This window comes from Entelurus aequoreus, linkage group LG07, assembly GCF_033978785.1.
Source record: "Entelurus aequoreus isolate RoL-2023_Sb linkage group LG07, RoL_Eaeq_v1.1, whole genome shotgun sequence".
NCBI classification, from domain to species: Eukaryota; Metazoa; Chordata; class Actinopteri; order Syngnathiformes; family Syngnathidae; genus Entelurus; species Entelurus aequoreus.
Window position 1 is genome coordinate 12,105,892 of NC_084737.1, and position 22,434 is coordinate 12,128,325.

General features: G+C 38.7%; 2 protein-coding genes across 3 annotated transcripts in view; one reads left to right on the forward strand and one right to left on the reverse strand.

Annotated features, from left to right (window-relative positions):
- LOC133653384 (cryptochrome-1-like) overlaps positions 1 to 11,763 on the reverse strand; it is a 47,337-nt gene extending 35,574 nt beyond the window's left edge. Inside the window, exon 1 of one of the 2 annotated variants that reach the window (XM_062052587.1) lies at positions 11,742 to 11,763. The gene's annotated coding sequence lies outside the window, so the exon portion shown is untranslated. Of the gene's footprint in view, positions 1 to 6,662; positions 6,712 to 11,741 lie in introns of those variants that run through there. The other variant, XM_062052586.1, reaches the window with a different exon arrangement.
- Positions 11,764 to 11,777: 14 nt separating this feature from the next.
- Positions 11,778 to 17,562, forward strand: tmem81 (transmembrane protein 81). Its single transcript, XM_062052592.1, has 4 exons — positions 11,778 to 12,172; positions 14,646 to 14,761; positions 14,823 to 14,998; positions 16,980 to 17,562. Exons 1-4 carry the CDS (start codon positions 11,814 to 11,816, stop codon positions 17,109 to 17,111), a joined length of 783 nt encoding a protein of 260 aa, XP_061908576.1. The 5' UTR covers positions 11,778 to 11,813; the 3' UTR covers positions 17,112 to 17,562.
- Positions 17,563 to 22,434: the final 4,872 nt, after the last annotated feature.

Here is a 22,434-nt window from a genome sequence, read left to right on the forward strand (position 1 = left end):
CTCTTGCTGCGTTCAATGGCCGACAACCCACGCCATAAGTATTATTCGGTCTTCCCGAGAGTTACCATTTTGAGTATTGTTCAGAAAAAAATGCATTTTTAATGACAACTGTAGTAACATAGTGTAAATACACAGTGAAAAACATACAATCACGTATGCTTTTTTTAAAATCAAATAATCCAATTTGGTGTGACGATTTGCCGCGACGCCCTCGTTTCCGACAGCATCCGAACGCAGCACAAGCGCTGCCCCCAATGACGCGTGGCATTGCTCCGTTCCTATTGGTCGGTTTGCCTCATTGCGTCACAGCCAGGTCACGTTTGAGCGGCGTGGGAACGCGGAAGTCCACATCCTAACTTGTGTGAAGCATTAATGTCCCCCTTTTTTTTATGGAAGAGATTAAATTAGGTATATTTATGAAAAACAGCAATTGAGAAATTATTATTTATATCACCCTGAAAACTCTTTTTTATCCATACAACTTGATTTCTGAAAGTAAAACCCAAATTCTCCCATTGGATTAATGATTTCAAATTATTAATACGAATAATAATAGAAAATCCCTTAAAATAATGTTTTTATTGAAGGAATGTACGTTTTTTTTATTTTTTATAATTATTTTATTTATATTTTGTGTAGTTTATTTTATTTCTTTTTTTAATCATTTTGAACTGTCCCTTAGTTTAATTTATTTAACATTTTTGTTTGTATAAATATGTTGATTGCTCAACCTAGTGAATATCTATCTGTAATATTGAGATGCACTGGAAGTGCCTTGGTTTGTTTGTATACAATACATTGTCAATATATGCTGTTTAAGTGTGTAATTGTTTAATAAAAAGAAAATTATAAAAAATTAAGCAAATAACTAATACAAATATATCAACCAATTAAAACAAACTTGTGACACATTTGTTTGTGTTTCCTATTATCATTACAATACATAACAATAATTGCTCTAATGTTTTTTTCTATTTTTCAATGAGTGAGTTTGAGTTTTATTATTTGGCCACACATGCAAAATATACGAATTGTATTTGATGTTTTTCGGACAAGCAAAAACCTCCAAAACAAAGGGCCGGTTCTTTATTCATCATTTTAAACAATAATAATAATATGGTTTACTTATAAGGTGCCTTTCTAGGCACTCAAGGACACTGAACAAAAACAAAACAATACAATCAAATGGATTAAAACAACAACAAAGATGGATAAAATGTACAGTGAAATTCAGTATATTTTACACATATTTTATTCATAACTATGTACGCAATATTAATAATATCACAATTATTATTGCTATTATTTATTATCTTTTGTGAAGCCAATTGGGCTTATTCAGGATTATTGTTACCCTTATTTCCATTGAAATGAATACCAATGTTAATTAAAAAAAACAACCTGAAACATTGCCAATATTTGTAGGGCACTATTATATTATGATGATTCTTATGATTATTATTACCACCATCGTCCATGATTTATTTTGTTGTTATTTTAAATGTCATGTATTCCTTCTTTATGATTTAATCTACAATTGAATTTATTTGAAATACATTATACAAATCTAATCAAAATAATACAATACATTGTAAATATTACTATGCAGCATACTGTTATATTATTAATAATAAGCCAAAGGAGCAAGTTAGGTTTATTGATATCATCAATGTCATATATTACCTTGGAATTAAATTGACTGAAATGACTAAAATTAAGAGACAAAATATAAATTATATTAGAATAAAATAATGTACATAGTAGCATTTTGAAAGATATACGCCTAAGACACTGTAATAATATTGTTATTAGGGTCCGCACAGGACCTTTTCAAAAGGAATCCCAAAGGGAGTCCTTTTGCAATGGGACGAAAGGACCCTATTGAAATTGTAAGGTTTTATTATTAGGGTCCGCACAGGACCTTTTCAAAAGGAATCCCAAAGGGAGTCCTTTTGCAATGGGACGAAAGGACCCTATTGAAATTGTAATGTTTATTATTATTATTATTATTATTATTTTTCCGCAGCTTTGCGCACTACTTAGCCCCCCTTAACATGCTTCAAAACTCACCAAATTTTTTACACACATCCAAAAAGTGTGCCAGCAGACTTTAGTCAAAAAACCAAACCCAAAAAAATACACTTGCTCTCTAGCGCCCCCTAAGTAGAAAACTGCCTATAACTCCCACTAGGAAGGTCGTAGAGACATGAAACCAAAACCTGTATGTAGGTCTCAGTTAGACCTACAATTCATAATTTCACTTCTTCGGGCGAAAATCAACAGGAAGTTGGCAATTTCCCCTTCAAGACAAAAAATGACTAAAAACACTCATTTTTGATTTTTGACCTCTAATTTGACCCCCTTAAAATACTTCAAAACTCACCAAACTTCTCACACACATTGGGACTGGTGGAAACTGTGATCTAAAAAAAAAACCGAATCCCAAAACTCAAAATTGTGCTCTACATAATTTTTGAAAAAAAAAGAGAAAAAACTGCTCCTCAGAGGAAAACTCTGACAAAACTGCTTGTAACTTCCGGTAGGAACGTCGTAGAGACATGAAACAAATACCTCTATGTAGGTCTTGCCTAGACCTACATTTCATACATTGACACCCTTCAGCAAAAATCAACAGGAAGTTTGTTATCTCCATTTCAAAACAACATTTTTGTACCAAACGGTCACCAAACATCAAACATTATCTCCTCTGAGCGCGTTTGTCGTTTCGGCTTCAAACTGCTACAGGAGAGAGATTGAACCCTTCTGATTACAAGATGCGTACGGATTTTTAATAAGTGCTACCGTTTTGATTTTACGAGCCTTCAAAGACCCGCAGCACTAAAGTTGCTACGGTGCCAAAAATGACAACGAAACTGCGATTAGACCTTCTTTGGCCTCAATACACACAATACCCTATAATGACAATGTGAACTCAGACACAACTTCCTCTAACTCCCAGTACCAATATCGTAGAGACACGAAACAAAAACCTCTATGTAGGTCTCACTCAGGACTACCACTGGACTAAAGTATTGGACACCTAGGACTAGCACCTGCCAGAAGGCGGACCCGACCAATGCTGCTTGCAGCTTTAATTAGGGTCCGCACAGGACCTTTTCAAAAGGAATCCCAAAGGGAGTCCTTTTGCAATGGGACGAAAGGACCCTATTGAAATTGTAAGGTTTTATTATTATTATTATTCTTTTTTCTTCCGCAGCTTTGCGCACTACTACGCCCCCCTTAACATGCTTCAAAACTCACCAAATTTTTTACACACATCCAAAAAGTGTGCCAGCAGACTTTAGTCAAAAAACCAAACCCAAAAAAATACACTTGCTCTCTAGCGCCCCCTAGGTAGAAAACTGCCTATAACTCCCACGAGGAAGGTCGTAGAGACATGAAACCAAAACCTGTATGTAGGTCTCAGTTAGACCTACAATTCATAATTTCACTTCTTCGGGCGAAAACCAACAGGAAGTTGGCAATTTCCCCTTCAAGACAAAAAATGACTAAAAACACTCATTTTTGATTTTTGACCTCTAATTTGACCCCCTTAAAATACTTCAAAACTCACCAAACTTCTCACACACATTGGGACTGGTGGAAACTGTGATCTAAAAAAAAAACCGAATCCCAAAACTCAAAATTGTGCTCTACATAATTTTTGAAAAAAAAAGAGAAAAAACTGCTCCTCAGAGGAAAACTCTGACAAAACTGCTTGTAACTTCCGGTAGGAACGTCGTAGAGACATGAAAAAAATACCTCTATGTAGGTGTTGCCTAGACCTACATTTCATAGATTGACATCCTTCAGCAAAAATCAACAGGAAGTTTGCTATTCCTCCTTCAAAACAACATTTTTGTACAAAACGGTCACCAAACATCAAACATTATCTCCTCTGAGCGCGTTTGTCGTTTCGGCTTCAAACTGCTACAGGAGAGACATTGAACCCTTCTGATTAAAAGTTGACGAACGAGTGGTGATTAGTGCTACCGTTTTGATTTTACGAGCCTTCAAAGACCCGCAGCACTAAAGTTGCTACGGTGCCAAAAATGACAACGAAACTGCGATTAGACCTTCTTTGGCCTCAATACACACAATACCCTATAATGACAATGTGAACTCAGACACAACTTCCTCTAACTCCCAGTACCAATATCGTAGAGACACGAAACAAAAACCTCTATGTAGGTCTCACTCAGGACTACCACTGGAAAAAAGTATTGGACACCTAGGACTAGCACCTGCCAGAAGGCGGACCCGACCAATGCTGCTTGCAGCTTTAATTATTATTCTTTTTTCTTCCGCAGCTTTGCGCACTACTACGCCCCCCTTAACATGCTTCAAAACTCACCAAATTTTTTACACACATCCAAAAAGTGTGCCAGCAGACTTTAGTCAAAAAACCAAACCCAAAAAAATACACTTGCTCTCTAGCGCCCCCTAGGTAGAAAACTGCCTATAACTCCCACTAGGAAGGTCGTAGAGACATGAAACCAAAACCTGTATGTAGGTCTCAGTTAGACCTACAATTCATAATTTCACTTCTTCGGGCGAAAACCAACAGGAAGTTGGCAATTTCCCCTTCAAGACAAAAAATGACTAAAAACACTCTTTTTTGATTTTTGACCTCTAATTTGACCCCCTTAAAATACTTCAAAACTCACCAAAATTCGCACACACATCGGGACTGGTGGAAACTGTGATCTAAAAAAAAAACCAAATCCCAAAACTCAAAATTGTGCTCTACATAATTTTTGGAAAAAAAAGAGAAAAAACTGCTCCTCAGAGGAAAAATCGGACAAAACTGCTTGTAACTTCCGGTAGGAACGTCGTAGAGACATGAAAAAAATACCTCTACGTAGGTCTCATTTAGACCTACATTTCATACATTGACACCCTTCAGCAAAAATCAACAGGAAGTTTGTTATCTCCATTTCAAAACAACATTTTTGTACCAAACGGTCACCAAACATCAAACATTATCTCCTCTGAGCCCGTTTGTCGTTTCGGCTTCAAACTGCTACAGGAGAGAGATTGAACCCTTCTGATTAAAAGATGCGTACGGATTTTTATTTAGTGCTACCGTTTTGATTTTACGAGCCTTCAAAGACCCGCAGCACTGATGCTGCTACGGTGCCAAAAATGACAACGAAACTGCGATTAGACCTTCTTTGGCCTCAATACACACAATAGCCTATAATGACAATGTGAACTCAGACACAACTTCCTCTAACTCCCAGTACCAATATCGTAGAGACACGAAACAAAAACCTCTATGTAGGTCTCACTCAGGACTACCACTGGACAAAAGTATTGGACACCTAGTTATTAGGGTCCGCACAGGACCTTTTCAAAAGGAATCCCAAAGGGAGTCCTTTTGCAATGGGACGAAAGGACCCTATTGAAATTGTAAGGTTTTATTATTATTATTATTATTATTATTTTTCTTTCTTCCGCAGCTTTGCGCACTACTACGCCCCCCTTAACATGCTTCAAAACTCACCAAATTTTTTACACACATCCAAACTCGGGTACAGCACACTTTAATACAAAAACCTAACCCCAAAAAACAAAATTAAGCTCTAGCGCCCCCTAGGAAAAAAAAAAAACAAACTGCCTGTAACTCCCACTAGGAAGGTCGTAGAGACATGAAACAAAAACCTGTATGTAGGTCTGCTCTAGACCTACAACTCATAATGACACATTCTCGGGCGAAAATCAACAGGGAGTTGGCAATTTCCCATTTTATACAAAAATGTACTAAAAACACTGCTTTTTACGTCTTTGACCTCTAATTTGACCCCCTTAAAATACTTCAAAACTCACCAAACTTCTCACACACATCGGGACTGGTGGAAACTGCGATCTAAAAAAAAAACCTAACCCCAAAACTCAAAATTGTGCTCTACATAATTTTTGGAAAAAACTGACAAAAAACTGCTCCTCAGAGGAAAACTCTGACAAAACTGCTTGTAACTTCCGGTAGGAACGTCGTAGAGACATGAAAAAAAATACCTCTACGTAGGTCTTGCCTAGACCTACATTTCATACATTGACACCCTTCAGCAAAAATCAACAGGAAGTTTGTTATCTCCATTTCAAAACAACATTTTTGTACCAAACGGTCACCAAACATCAAACATTATCTCCTCTGAGCGCGTTTGTCGTTTCGGCTTCAAACTGCTACAGGAGAGAGATTGAACCCTTCTGATTAAAAGTTCTATACGGATTTTTATTTAGTGCTACCGTTTTGATTTTACGAGCCTTCAAAGACCCGCAGCACTGATGCTGCTACGGTGCCAAAAATGACAACGAAAATGCAATTAGACCTTCTTTGGCCTCAATACACACAATAGCCTATAATGACAATGTGAACTCAGACACAACTTCCTCTAACTCCCAGTACCAATATCGTAGAGACACGAAACCAAAACCTCTATGTAGGTCTCACTCAGGACTACCACTGGACTAAAGTATTGGACACCTAGGACTAGCACCTGCCAGAAGGCGGACCCGACCAATGCTGCTTGCAGCTTTAATTTTTATTTGTACTACTATTTTCAACCATTTTCAATCTCTACTTAGTAAGCAGCATACATTACATTTTAAAATGTTATCTTTTAGTTTTGAAGTCATGAACCAGAAGATGAATTGTGTACCTCAAATATTGATTGATTGGTGTCAACGATCTTTTATGTCTGTAGGAACGGTCTGAAAAACACAATCATGTGCAAACAATCAACAGTAGTATTGATAAAGGGAAAGTAATACTTATTACCAGTGTTGGGTTAGTTACTGAAATCCAGTAACTAGTTACAGTTACTATATTTCAAAAGTAACTCAGTTACTAACTCAGTTACTTACACCAAAAAGTAATGCGTTACTGTGAAAAGTAACTATTTAGTAACTTGTTTTTAAAAAATCTCCCATTAATGCCCTTTTAACCTTCATTTCAGTACTGTTATTGCACTGGAGAATAATACAATCTGTTGATCATTTTGACATGCATTTGCATCACTGAACTCTGCTAAGCAATGTGCTCTAGGTACAACACACAAAGACAAATATATGTTTCAAAGGGCCAATTTATTTCAGGCCAGAACAAATTGACAAAACTATTTTAAAGGCCTACTGAAAGCCACTACTACCGACCACGCAGTCTGATAGTTTATATATCAATGATGAAATCTTAACATTGCAACACATGCCAATACGGCCGGGTTAACTTATAAAGTGACATTTTAAATTTCCCGCTAAACTTCCGGTTGGAAACGTCTATGTATGATGACGTATGCGCGTGACGTCACGACGGCAACGGAAGTATTCGTACCCAATGTGTCACCATACAAACTGCTCTGTTTTCATCGAACAATTCCACAGTATTCTGGACATCTGTGTTGGTGAATCTTTTGCAATTTGTTTAATGGACAATGGAGACTGCAAATAAGAAAGTTGTAGGTGCGATTGGTGTATTAGCGGCAGACTACAGCAACACAACCAGGAGGTTGTGTTGTGTTTGAGCTGGATAGCAGACGCACTACCGTGAGTACGCAGCTTTGGCTTCCAAACATTTGATCGCTTGCCCGTACGTGCGTGTCGCTATGTGCATGTCACGTACGTAACTTTGGGGAAATATATGTTTCTTGCCGACTCTGATGGCGGCCGGGGTGTCGTCGAAAGCTACAACGCCCGCCGCCGCCGTTCCGTAGTTAGCTTCAATTGTTAAGCTTCGCCAAGCTGGAAATTATTAACCGTGTATTTACATGTTCATGGTTTAATAGTATTGTTGATCTTCTGTCTATCCTTCCAGTCAGTTTTTTTTTAAATTTTGTTTCTATCTGCATTTGAGCCTGATGCTATCACGTTAGTTCCGTAGCTAAGTTAGCTTCAATTGTTAAGCTTCGCCAAGCTGGAAATTATTAACAGTGTATTTACATGTTCATGGTTTAATAGTATTGTTGATCTTCTGTCTATCCTTCCAGTCAGGGTTTTTTTAAATTTGGTTTCTATCTGCATTTGAGCCCGATGCTATCACGTTAGCGCCGTAGCTAAAGTGTGTCAACGATGTATTGTCGTGGAGATAAAAGTCACTGTTAATGTCCATTTCGCGTTCTCGACTCTCATTTTCAAGAGGATATAGTATCTGAGGTGGTTTAAAATACAAATCCGTGATCCACAATAGAAAAAGGAGAGTGTGTGGAATCCAATGAGACCTTGTACCTAAGTTACGGTCAGAGCAAAAAAAGATACACCCTGCACCGCCTCTCTAGTCCTTCACTCTAATGTTCCTCATCCACAAATCTTTCATCCTCGCTCAAATTAATGGGGTAATCGTCGCTTTCTCGCTCCGAATCTCTCTCGCTCCGAATCTCTCTCGCTCCACTGTAAACAACGGGGAATTGTGAAGAATCCTTCCTCCTGTGACGTCACGCTACTTCCGGTACAGGCAAGGCTTTTTTTTATCAGCGACCAAAAGTTGCTAACTTTATCGTCGTTGTTCTATACTAAACCCTTTCAGCAAAAATATGGCAATATCGCGAAATGATCAAGTATGACACATAGAATGGATCTGCAATCCCCGTTTAAATAAAAACATTTCATTTCAGTAGGCCTTTAAATAGCTGCAACATAACATACATAAGTAACAAACAGCATAATAACAACATAGCTGTAAACCTGGCTTCACCTAAGGAAGGCACACGTGACATACACAAAGCCTAACCAGGCAGATTTGAATTGTTGTTTTGGGCAGTAGACGGGATCTTAGATCCAAGACACAACTTACATTTAACTAAAATGTTATTTTCTTTGTGCTCGACAAAAAAAAAAAAAGTGAAAATATCTCCATGTTAAGACACTCGACTGTGGCTCCGTTGTTAGTAAACACAGACACGCCCCACCCTCTTCCCTCCCCTCCCCACACCCACACCCAGAGCGCGCCTCCGGCTTGTGACATTCAGAAGGACGACACTGCAGCGCTCCAATAAAACACACTCAGATCTTCTGTTTCTAGCCGATACTACATAAAAAATAACGTAAAATAACGCAGTAACGCATCGTGTAGTAACGGTAACTGAGTTACTGAATATAAAAAATAACGCGTTAGATCACTAGTTACCGGCGAAACTAACGGCGTTACAGTAACACGTTAGTCCCAACACTGCTTATTACAAGTCACTTACGGACAGTATTTTCTCAAAGCCACCTGCAAATCCATGTGCCTCCACACACACACACACACACACACACACACACACACACACACACACACACACACACACACACACACACACACACACACACACACACACACACACACGAGGGGCCGCGGTGTGTCTGCCTGACTCAGACCGTTGCCGGAGGTGAGTTGGCGGCCTCAAAGAACACGCTCCATGCCACGTTCTCACACCTTCCACACACACACCCACACACACCCGACCTGATTCAGGCCTCCTCTGGTGGCCATGAACCCGACAAAGACACGTCCAAATCGTTCGGGTGTGCGTTGACATGTGCCTCCACACATTGAATGCGAGTATAAAAAGTACATCCTTACTGGTTTCTGCTCCACAAGCTGTACACGGACTACTTTGATAAGGTTGCTCCTGCCACCTTGTTCTAAAATGGGGTCCGACATACTCCCTCAGTAACTCAAGAAGCACCCCATGGTTCTGTTCTGGGTCCCTTGCTGATTTCCATTCATGTAAATAATCTTTGTCCAAGTGTGTCTTAGTTCACTTCAACGCGGATAAAACAATCATCTGTTGTTGTTGATATGAATATGAGTTGATACCAGTTGATCTGCCGTTTCTTTTCTTTTCTCCTCTGCCCCCCTATCCCTTGTGGAGGGGGGCGGCACAGGTCCGGTGGCCATGGATGAAGTGCTGGCTGCCCAGAGTCGGGACCCGGGGTGGACCGCTCGCCTGTGCATCGGTTGGGGACATCTCTGCGCTGCTGAGCCGTCTCCGCTCCGGATGGTCTCCTGCTGGACTCTCAATATTATGTTAGATCCACTATGGACTGGACTTTCACAATATTATGCTAGACCAGGGGTCACCAACGTGGTGCCCGCGGGCTCCAGGTAGCCCGTAAGGACCAGATGAGTAGCCCGCTGGCCTGTTCTAAAAATAGCTCAAATGGCAGCACTTACCAGTGAGCTGCCTCTATTTTTTAAATTGTATTTATTTACTAGCAAGCTGGTCTCGCTTTGCCTGACATTTTTAATTCTAAGAGAGACAAAACTCAAATAGAATTTGAAAATCCAAGAAAATATTTTAAAGACTTGGTCTTCACTTGTTTAAATAAATTCATTATGTTTTTTACTTTGCTTCTTATAACTTTCAGAAAGACAATTTTAGAGAAAAAATACAACCTTAAAAATGATTTTAGGATTTTTAAACACATGTACCTATTTACCTTTTAATTTCCTTCCTCTTCTTTCCTGACAAAAATCAATGTTCAAATAAATTTATTTTTTTCATTGTAAAGAGTAATACATTTTAATTTAATTCTTCATTTTAGCTTCTGTTTTTTCGACGAAGAATATTTGTGAAATATTTCTTCAAACTTATTATGATTAAAATTCAAAAAAATTATTCTGGCAAATCTACAAAATCTGTGGAATCAAATTTAAATCTTATTTCAAAGTCTTTTGTATTTCTTTTAAAATTTTTGTTCTAGAAAATCTAGAAGAAATAATGATTTGTCTTTGTTAGAAATATAGCTTGGTCCAATTTGTTATATATTCCAACAAAGTGCAGATTGGATTTTAACCTACTTAAAACATGTCATCAAAATTCTAAAATTAATCTTAATCAGGAAAAATTACTAATGATGTTCCATAAATTCTTTTTGTAATTTTTTCAAAAAGATTCGAATTAGCTAGTTTTTCTCTTCTTTTTTTCGGTTGAATTTTGAATTTTAGAGTCGAAAGTGAAGATAAACTATGTTTCAAAATATAATTGTCATTGTTTTCGTGTTTTCTCGTCTTTTAAACCGTTCAATTAAGTGTAAATATCATTAATTGTTAATAATAACATAGAGTTAAAGGTAAATTGAGCAAATTGGCAATTTATTTAAGTGTGTATCAAACTGGTAGCCCTTCGCATTAATCAGTACCCAAAAAGTAGCTCTTGGTTTCAAAAAGGTTGGTGACCCCTGTGCTAGACCCACTCGACGCCCATTGCATCTGGTCACCCACATCTGCGGTCCTCTCCAAGGTTTCTCATTGTCATTCACATTGACATCCCACTGTGTTGTGAGTTTTTCCTTGCCCTTATGTGGGCTCTGTACCGAGGATGTCGTTGTGGCTTGTGCAGCCCTTTGAGACACTTGTGATTTAGGGCTGTATAAATAAACATTGAATAAATCAGTGTTAATATTCGAGTTGGGCCCCGGTGTTGTGGGAAAAAAAAAAAAAAAAAAGGTTAAGAACCCATGCAACATGTTTGTCTGACATCTGCTGGCCACGAGAAGAACTGCAGGCCGAGTCAAAATACACAATTTGGCACATAATATCAACATGGTTCAATAAAACACACGTAAAAGCGTGTACAGTTACACAAATAATGACATAAATGACACACTAAACGCGTTGAAAGGTTTTGTTTATGAAAATACCGCTCGGCGTTGTCGTGGTTACCGTCTCGGTGACGTCATCGTTCATACGCTTTTATTTAAACTCGGGCGCACGTATTCCCTTTTTAAACGTGACGTCACCGCGACCGCTGCGTACGTACGTTCGGCGTTAGTTGTTAGTCGGCACCTTGACGTACTCCCCGCCACTTTCACTACTTTTGGAGCTTCGAGTCATGGCTCTCGTCTTCTTCCTTATCCTCCTTTTCCCGCTTGCGGCTCAGGGGGAGGAGCCGGCGCCGGTGCAGGTGCAGGTGGTCACCAGCAGCACGCCCTGCAGCGCCACCTGCGGCCTGGGGGTGAAGGTGCAGCGGGTGTGCGACCTGAAAGACGCCGAGGGGGCGCTGGAGGACGCGGGAGCCGCCGCGCGGACGCCGCCGTCGGACGTGACGGAGCGGTGTCGCGACGTGACGGTCACGTGTCGGGAGTCGTGGCGGTGCGGCCTGAAGACCGTTACCGTGACGACGGGGGAGAGGGTGGAGCTGGACTGCCTGCTGGCGAAGAACGCCGAGGTGGTGAGGAGGCTTTCGTGGAGGTGAGGACCGCCCTCCGAAAACACCTCGCCTGTTGACGTCACCACACGCGATGGCGATAATGGAGAAGTGTGACGATAACCATAGAACACCGAATTGACATAAAAAAACACATACAATCCCCACATTTCCAGGTATTCCACATTTTCCAGGAAATGTTTTCCTTTTCGAAATGACCGGACAATTTTACAAACGTTTACATTTTTCAAACCATTCCAAAGTTAAAATGTTAGTTTGCTAAAATGCTAATATTAGAATTCTAGCTTTTTAGCTACTATACCTCAAAGTCAAATATTCAGTCACATATGCTTACTATTAGAATGCTAACTATAGCATTTTTTTAAAGCTAAATTCATAACTCATATGTCTTACTATCTTGCTAGCATGATAATGTTAACATGCTAGCTTTTGAGCTACTTTTTCAGGTACACATCTCAGAGTGAAATATTTTATTTCACGTATGCTTACTGTTAGCATGATAGATTTTTTAGCTCAGTTTGCAGATATACACACTAGTCAACTTGACTATCTTGCTAGCATGCTAATGTTAATATGCTTGCGTTTGAGCTAATTTTGCAGGTACGCACCTCAGAGTCAAATATTTTGTTATTTCATGTATGTTTACTGTTAGCATGCTAGCTTTTTTCCAGCTCATTTTGCAGATACGCACAAAATTCATGTAGTTTTTTACTTGACTATCTTGCTAGCATGCTAATGTTAATATGCCAATTTTTAAGCTAATGTTGCAGGTACACACCTCAGAATCAAAGTTTTCGTCATTTTACATATGCTTACTATTAGCATGTTAACATTATAGCATTTTTTTTAAGCTAATTTCATAGATATACACACAACTCTATTTTTCTTACTATCTTGCTAGCATGCTAATGTTAACATGCTAGCTTTTGAGCTAATTTTTCAGGTACACACCTCAGAGTGAAATAATTTGTTATTTCACGTATGCTTACTATTAGCATGCTAACATAGCATTTAAATTTTCTTTTTCTTTTCATAGATATACACACAACTCAATTTTTTCTTACCATCTTGCTAGCATGCTAATGTTAACATGCTAGCTTTTGAGCTAATTTTTCAGGTACACACCTCAGAGTGAAATATTTTGTTATTTCACGTATGCTTACTATTAGCATGCTAACATTATAGCATTTTTTTTTAGCTAATTTCATAGACAGACAACTCATATATTTCTTCTTACTATCTTGCTAGCATGCTAACGTTAACATGCTAGCTTTTGAGCTAATCTTTCAAGTACACACCTCAGAGTAAACAAATATTTTGCAATTTAACGCTTACTAACTATTAACATGTTAGCATGCTAGCTTTTTTTAGCAAATTTTGGGGGCATTCATTTAAAAGTCATATATTTTGGTACTTGACTATATCTTACCAGGAAATTAATGTTAATATTAGCTATTGAGCTAATATTGCAGTTCAAATATTTTGCAATTTAACGCATGCATTACATTTAGAATGTAAGCCGCAGAATGTAATGCTAACTATGAAAATGTTAGCGTGCTAGCTTTTTTAGCTCATTTTGGGGGCATTCATTTAAAAGTCATATATTTTGGTATTTGACTGTATCTTGCCAGGAAGCTAATGTATTAGCTATTGAGCTAATATTGCAGATCAAATATTTTAAAATTTAACACATGCTAACTATTAACATGTTAGCATGCTAGCTTTTTTAGCTCATTTTGGGGGCATTCATTTAAAAGTCATATATTTTGGTACTTGACTATATCTTACCAGGAAATTAATGTTAATATTAGCTATTGAGCTAATATTGCAGTTCAAATATTTTGCAATTTAACGCATGCTAACTATGAAAATGTTAGCGTGCTAGCTTTTTTAGCTCATTTTGGGGGCATTCATTTAAAAGTCATATATTTTGGTATTTGACTGTATCTTGCCAGGAAGCTAATGTATTAGCTATTGAGCTAATATTGCAGATCAAATATTTTAAAATTTAACACATGCTAACTATTAACATGTTAGCATGCTAGCTTTTTTTAGCTCATTTTGGGGGCATTCATTTAAAAGTCATATATTTTGGTACTTGACTGTATCTTGCCAGGAATTTAATGTTAATATTAGCTATTTAGCTAATATTGCAGTTCAAATATTTTTAAATTTAACACATGCTAACTATTAACATGTTAGCATCCTAGCTTTTTTAGCTCATTTTGGGGGCATTCATTTAAAAGTCATATAGTTTGGTACTTGACTATATCTTGCCAGGAAATTAATGTTAATATTAGCTATTTAGCTAATATTGCAGGTCAAATATTTTGTAATTGAACGCATGCTAAGCTTTTTTAGCTCATTTTGGGGGCATTTCCTGTTCTATGGTTATCATCGCCCTTTTCACGTCCCTGGTATGCTTCAGTGGTGACGTCACAAAAAGATTGAGCTTGGGTGAAATGACTTGCCCCCGTGTCTGTGTGCGGCTCTCAGGGTGTCGTGGTTCCGCGCCCGGGGGCTGATCACCTCTGACGACACGCTCTTCGCCCGCTGGCACAGCCCCACGTTGGACCTGCTGGTTCTGGACCCCGTGGAGGAGGAGCACGCAGGTATGTCCTTAATCCAACCTACCCCGGCTCGCCATGACGTCACCACGAGCGTGTCCACCAGGGACGTACCGCTGCGACGTGCTGGACGCCGCCACCAGGAGGGTGAAGAAGGCTTACTGGGGGGTCCGAGTGCTGCCCAGAGGGGTCTTGAATCTGGACTACGGCCACGCTGAGAGTGTGTGGGACTCCAGCAACCCGGCGGTGAGCGTCCAGGAGAAGTCGTGGGTGATCTACCTGGTAAGACTTGACATCTTGAAGTATATTAGTCCTTCATACTGACAGCCATCAGACTGTGTAATGCATATGTTCCTTTTGACTGTACATGAACTGTAAATGTATGTATATTATTCACATGTGAATAATGCTGTATAATATAATGTATTTATGTTATTCACATGTGAATTATGCTGTATAATAGACTGTATTTATATTATTCACATGTGAATAATGCTGTATAATAGACTGTATGTATATTATTCACATGTGAATAATGCTGTATAATAGACTGTGTTTATATATTATTCATATGTGAATAATGCTGTATAATAGACTGTGTTTATATTATTCACGTGTGAATAATGCTGTATAATACTGTATTTGTTATTCACATGTGAATAATGCTGTATAATAGACTGTATTTACATTATTCACATGTGAATAATGCTGTATAATAGACTATGTTTATATTATTCACATGTGAATAATGCTGTATAATACTGTATTTACATTATTCACATGTGAATAATGCTGTATAATAGACTATGTTTATATTATTCACATGTGAATAATGCTGTATAATATATATTATTCACATGTGAATAATGCTGTATAATAGACTATGTATATTATTCACGTGAATAATGCTGTATAATAGACTGTATGTATATTATTCACATGTGAATAATGCCGTATAATAGACTATGTATATTATTCACATGTGAATAATGCTGTATAATAGACTGTGTTTATATATTATTCATATGTGAATAATGCTGTATAATAGACTGTGTTTATATTATTCACGTGTGAATAATGCTGTATAATACTGTATTTGTTATTCACATGTGAATAATGCTGTATAATAGACTGTATTTACATTATTCACATGTGAATAATGCTGTATAATAGACTATGTTTATATTATTCACATGTGAATAATGCTGTATAATAGACTGTATTTATATTATTCACATGTGAATAATGCTGTATAATAGACTATGTATATTATTCACATGTGAATAATGCTGTATAATAGACTGTATGTATATTATTCACATGTGAATAATGCCGTATAATAGACTATGTATATTATTCACATGTGAATAATGCTGTATAATAGACTGTGTTTATATATTATTCATATGTGAATAATGCTGTATAATAGACTGTATTTATGTTATTCACATGTGAATAATGCTGTATAATATTTTATATTATTCACATGTGAATAATGCTGTATATTAGACTATGTATATTATTCACATGTGAATAGTGCTGTATAATAGACTGTGTTTATATTATTCATATGTGAATAATGCTGTATAATAGACTGTGTTTATATTATTCACATGTGAATAATGCTGTATACTGTATTTATGTTAATCACATGTGAATAATGCTGTATAATAGACTGTATTTACATTATTCACATGTGAATAATGCTGTATAGTAGACTGTATTTATATTATTCACATGTGAATAATGCTGTATAATAGACTGTATTTATATTATTCACATGCGAATAATGCTGTATAATAGACTGTTTATATTATTCACATGTGAATAATGCTGTATAATAGACTGTGTTTATATTATTCACATGTGAATAATGCTGTATAATAGACTGTATTTATATTATTCACATGTGAATAATGCTGTATAATAGACTATATTTATGTTATTCACATGTGAATAATGCTGTATAATAGACTATATTTATGTTATTCACATGTGAATAATGCTGTATAATAGACTGCATTTATGTTTTTCACATGTGAATGCTGTATAATAGACTGTATTTATATTCACATGTGAAGTTGTGTGCCTAATTATGTTAACAAATTCAGTTAACATGCAGCGCAACCTCAAAACATTCAAAAAGTTCACTTTCGGCAGATCGATATTGTTGTATTCCACTCTTTGGTAAATGTAATCTCTTCACGCTTTTATTTCGGTAGTGACACGTGTCACATGTGTGTGTTTTGTCGCGACCACACAGATGCTGACATTACTGTGCATGGCAAACACGGCGGCGGTGCTCTTCGTGGCGGTGAAGGTGATGAAGAACAAGGGCTCGTATTCGGTGGACGAGGACGCCGCCAACCACGAGGAGACGACGACGGAGATTTGAACGCACAGCTCGCCTATTTGTGACTGAGCCTGAGCAACATCCCGTTAAACTAACGGCAAGCTCATTTATCCATTTTCTACGCCGCTTGTCTGAGTTAAGCTCCCAGGCACGCTGGAGCCTATCCCAGCTGACTCTGGGCGATTTACAGTCTCTATCAAAACAACCTATTTTAATTTGTAATATTGTAGTCAATTGTCGGACTCATTCTCCCGTTTTGTGTTCGTTTTTGTGTCATTTCAACCAACAGTTTGCAAAATGTCTTATTCCAATAAACATGACAATAAGATAGGGTTGTACAGTATACTACCACGAGCTAATGCAACAATGTTTAGTTCTTATCTGTACTGTAAAGTTCAAATTTGAATGACAATAAAAGGAAATCCGTCTGTCTGTCTCTGCATGCAAAACGCTTATCATTAATAAGGTTTTTGCATGTTTTTTTTATAAAGCTAGTTTCAATCAAATTTTGCCAATGTGTTTTTTTTTTACTACATGTAAACATACAGTACTGAGTGTGTATTTGTGAGGACATGTTAGGTTCAGGGTGACGGCCTTTCAGACATTTAATTTTAGTAACAAATATTATTAAATACAAAATTGGGGCCACATAAAAAAATCTTTAGGGCCACAAAAAAGCCCATACACACACATATATATTATATATATATATATATATATATATATATATATATATATATATATATATATATATATATATATATATATATATATATATATATATATTTATATATTTATATATATATATATATATATATATATATATATATATATATATATATATATATATATATATATATATATATAATATTAGGGCTGGGCAATATATCGATATACTCAATATATTGCGGGTTTGTCTGCGCGATACAGAAAATTACTATATCGCAGGGGTCGGCAACCCAAAATGTTGAAAGAGCCATATTGGACCAAAAATACAAAAACAAATCTGTCTGGAGCCGCAAAAAATTCAAAGCCATATTACATACAGATAGTGTGTCATGAGATATACATTGAATTAAGAGGACTTAAAGGAAACTAAATGACCTCAAATATAGCTACAAATGAGGCATAATGATGCAGTATGTACATATAGCTAGCCTAAATAGCATGTTAGCATCGATTAGCTAGCATTAATGCAGTGACCAAATATGTCTGATTAGCACTCCACAAGTCAATAACATCAACAAAACTCACCTTTGTGCCTTATATCGCAGGGGTCGGCAACCCAAAATGTTGAAAGAGCCATATTGGACCAAAAATACAAAAACAAATCTGTCTGGAGCCGCAAAAAAATTCAAAGCCATATTACATACAGATAGTGTGTCATGAGATATAAATTGAATTAAGAGGACTTAAAGGAAACTAAATGACCTCAAATATAGCTACAAATGAGGCATAATGATGCAATATGTGTAGCCGAGCTAAATTTTATTTTATTTTATTTTAATTTTGTTCAATTATTCACATCATTTTTTGTTGTGAACTTCCCCAAAAGTGTTTCTCATTGTAAATAGGTTCCACTCTATTATTTTCCGTTACATACCTTTTTGTTTCCCTGGGGGGTGATTTGGCGTCGCACCTTTGTGACCAGCTTCAGTGAGCACTGACGCTCGGAGCTGGTAAGTCATGTTTATGTCTCTCTCCTTTTGTTTTTTTTATAAACTTTTTGGTTGTCGTTTTTAAAAGTGTTTTGTGGGAATGCACACTGTTTTGTGACTTGTTGGTGTGCATGTGTGTTGAATTCCCGAATGGCTGTTGAATTGTTGAAAAAAAAAACGAACTTTTGTATGCTAAAGGATGTGTGGATTAGCTTGGTTAGCTTACTGCTAGCTGCAGTTGTTGTGGGGTCTCCTGTCTCATGAGTTTGTGCACGGGTCAGGGGCTCTGCTGTGTGTCTGTGTGGACATCTTGTGTGCCGCTCTAGCATTTATATGAGTGTGTATTGTTTTCTTTATTCTTTAGTGGAGAGAGATTCCGTTTGCCGTGGACTGTGTGTGACGCCCTGTTTTTGTTTTTTCCAAAAAAAGGTATGTCTGTTATGAGTTTTTTTGGCTTAGTTTATTGTATAAAAAATATAAAAAGAATTGATGTGGGTGGGAAAGATGAGGTGTATTGCTGCACATTTAAGGATCCTTTTTCTTAATATATATTGTTATTTGCTGAAGTATATATTTTATATACTGTGTTTTATTTAATTAATTTATTTGAGACTATTATGCTTTTTTTTACCTTTATTATTATTATTTCCATTTCCACATTTAAACATGTATAATTGAATTCAGTGAGCACTGACGCTCGGAGCTGTGGAGAGAGAGTCCGTTTGCCGTGGACTGTGTGTGACGCCCTGTTTTTGTTTTTTCCAAAAAAAAGGTGAATAAATCCCCGTGATTCAACTCCAGTGTGTGTGCCTCACTAAGAAAATACACAACGCAGAACGCTGACTGTTACAAAATGGTGCCGTGACCCGGATTCTTCAGATCAGCTGCTGCAGATCGCCGAGGTTATGCTGTGAGCAAGTAAGCGTATCGTACAGCAATCAGAAAGGATCCGTTGATCGTTGAGACTTTTGATAGAAAGTGATTTTGTTTTACTGTGGCTGTGTTTTTCCACAATTTATCATTACGTTTCCTCACGTACAGTGTCTTTATACCACGTGTCTCTGTATAGTTAAATTTTATTTTAACGTCATATTTCCACTGTTATATTCATTGTGTTTGAAATATAATGGACTTTACACCATTTGGGAGGGGTAGAGGGTGGATGCAAGCAGGGACTGCAGAGCAAGCTAGGCAGCCAGGCTGTAGCAGCCCTGATGGTACCCCTGTAGCAAGGCAAATGTTTTCCACTCCCACCGTTGCTAATAATGACACCCTGGCACAATTGCGTGACCTTTTAGGGGAGTTGGGAACCCACATTGGTGACACTGTTGTTAGCCGCATATTAGCCAACCAAACACCTTTCCCCACTCTAAGTTGCCCACACCCCATGACACCACCCCCGCTCGAGCCCATACCCTCCCCAGTTGATTTGTCTCGACTGAACATCACGGTGAATGCAGCTGTCAAGGAACCATCGATGTTTAGGGGGGATGGCTCAGACAAATACACCGTACAAGAGTGGATAGATATGATGGACGCTTACCTGCATAAAAAGAATTGTCCGACTACAGAGCAGGCGGATGAAATCCTCAGTCATCTTTTGGGACGAGCTAAGAGTATCGTTAAAGTGGGGCTGAAGAGTAGTGCTGATATCAACACACACCCTGAAGTGGTATACGACATACTCAGAAGATACTTCAGTGACTCTCCCATGTCTGGCTTACCGATGGCTGATTTCTATTCTACACAGTCTGACGCAAATGAGAACCCAGTGGATTACTGGGTTCGGCTCAATACAGCAGCCGAGCACGCTGACCAGCATCTGCGGAAAAGTGGAGAGAAGATGGAGAACATGTCAGCGCAAATTGCTATGATGTTCATCAGGAACTGCCCCAACCCCGAACTCTCCAGTGTGTTCCGATGCAAGCCTATCAGCAAATGGTCAGCCGTGGAGGTGCAAGAAGCTATCGATGAGCACCAGAGGGAGCATCAGGCAAGGAAGAGGGCCATTAGAGCAGAGAAGTTCAAAATGGTGACAGCAGCTACCACTACCTGTCAACCTGTAGTTGAGGAGCTGACTGCAACGAGAGCGGGTGTTCAAGAACCTTCCACACAGACAAAGGTGAGTGCAGTCACCACTTCAGAAGCAGGGGCTTTAGAACGAGTACTAAGCATGCTAGAAGGCGTTTTGGCCAGAGCAGCCTCCCCTGTCCAACAGCCAACCCAGTGGACACGCCCCATTTCTTGCCGTGTATGTGGTGACAAAACTCACATCACACGTGAACACTGCATGAAAGAGAAGAGGTGCTTTGGGTGTCTGGAACCTGGCCACACAAGGAGAGATTGCCCACGGGCCGCTCCACGCCAAACCCAAGCAGAGAACCACACACCCAACCAGGGAAACTGAGTCGCTCACATTGTGGAGGGCAAAGTGTGAGTGCGTCATGTCAGACCCTCAAAACTGAAGAAGACATACATGCAATATATGAAGAGAGCTGCAAGACTGCACCGAATGGTAGTGTCATGATTTTCCAGAATATACACAAACTTGAGAAGGCAGATGATCTATTCTACACTGATGTGCTGGTGAATGACCAAGTTGCACTATATGCTATGCTAGACACTGGTTCAATGGCTTGTACGATGAGTGAAGAAGCAGAGGAGGAGCTCCACAAGGCAGGGTTGCTGGCAGAGGGTGCCCAGTCCACCAAAGACATTTTTCTGGTGGGTTGTGGTGGTGTGCATGTGCGACCCAAGTGCATTCACCAGTTAAAGTTGAAAATCTACGGACAAGAAGCAATCGTGCCCACACTAGTCGTGCCAGGCCAGCGTGACCAAATGATAGTAGGCACCAATTTGCTGAAACACTTGCTACGCCAATTCAAGCAAGATCCCAGCTATTGGCGCGTGATGAGTAAAGCTGACTCTACTGGTGAACCAGGCATCGAGCAGTTCTTGAGCATGCTCTCGGGCATAACAAGATGGAAAGGTGACATTATCCCAGACATCATTGGAACTGTGAAGCTTACTAATGCCGTGACACTGGTACCGAAACAGGAGCACATAGTGTGGGGAAAGCTTCCTGGAAAGGCTCCTATCTCAGAGGGAAGTACCATACTGGTGGAACCAGCCAAATCACACTCCAACCGGAAGAGCGTCATGGTAGGGAGAACTGTGGCGTCAATGAGCGGAGACAGGTGGGTTCCTGTGAAGGTTGTGAACCCGAGTGACAAGCCTGTGACACTGAGGAGGAACATGAAGTTAGCTGATGTTTCACCATGTGTGGCACTTGAAGACTTTGACCTTGGAGTGGACTATGTCGCCAGCACGGAGCTAAAAGCACAAGGCCAAAGCATAAGAGTAGACACTGACCATGTCCCTGACACCTCTGTAAGTCTCGCCCTTCAGGATAAGCTTGCTGATCTTGGATTGGATGACATAGACATCCACTCATGTGAAGTGTCCCCTTATTGGAAGAGTCAACTTGTGGAACTCATACAGAGGCATGATGAGGTGTTCTCCAAGGACAAGCTGGACTGTGGCCTAGCCAAAGACTTCGTCCACAGGATCCATCTGACTGATGAGCGCCCCTTCCGACTAGCATACCGCCGTGTCCCACCAAGCCAATACCAGAAACTAAGAGAGGTCCTTTCTGAGATGGAGGAGAAGAACATCATACGCAAGTCGTCAAGTGAGTGGGCCTCGCC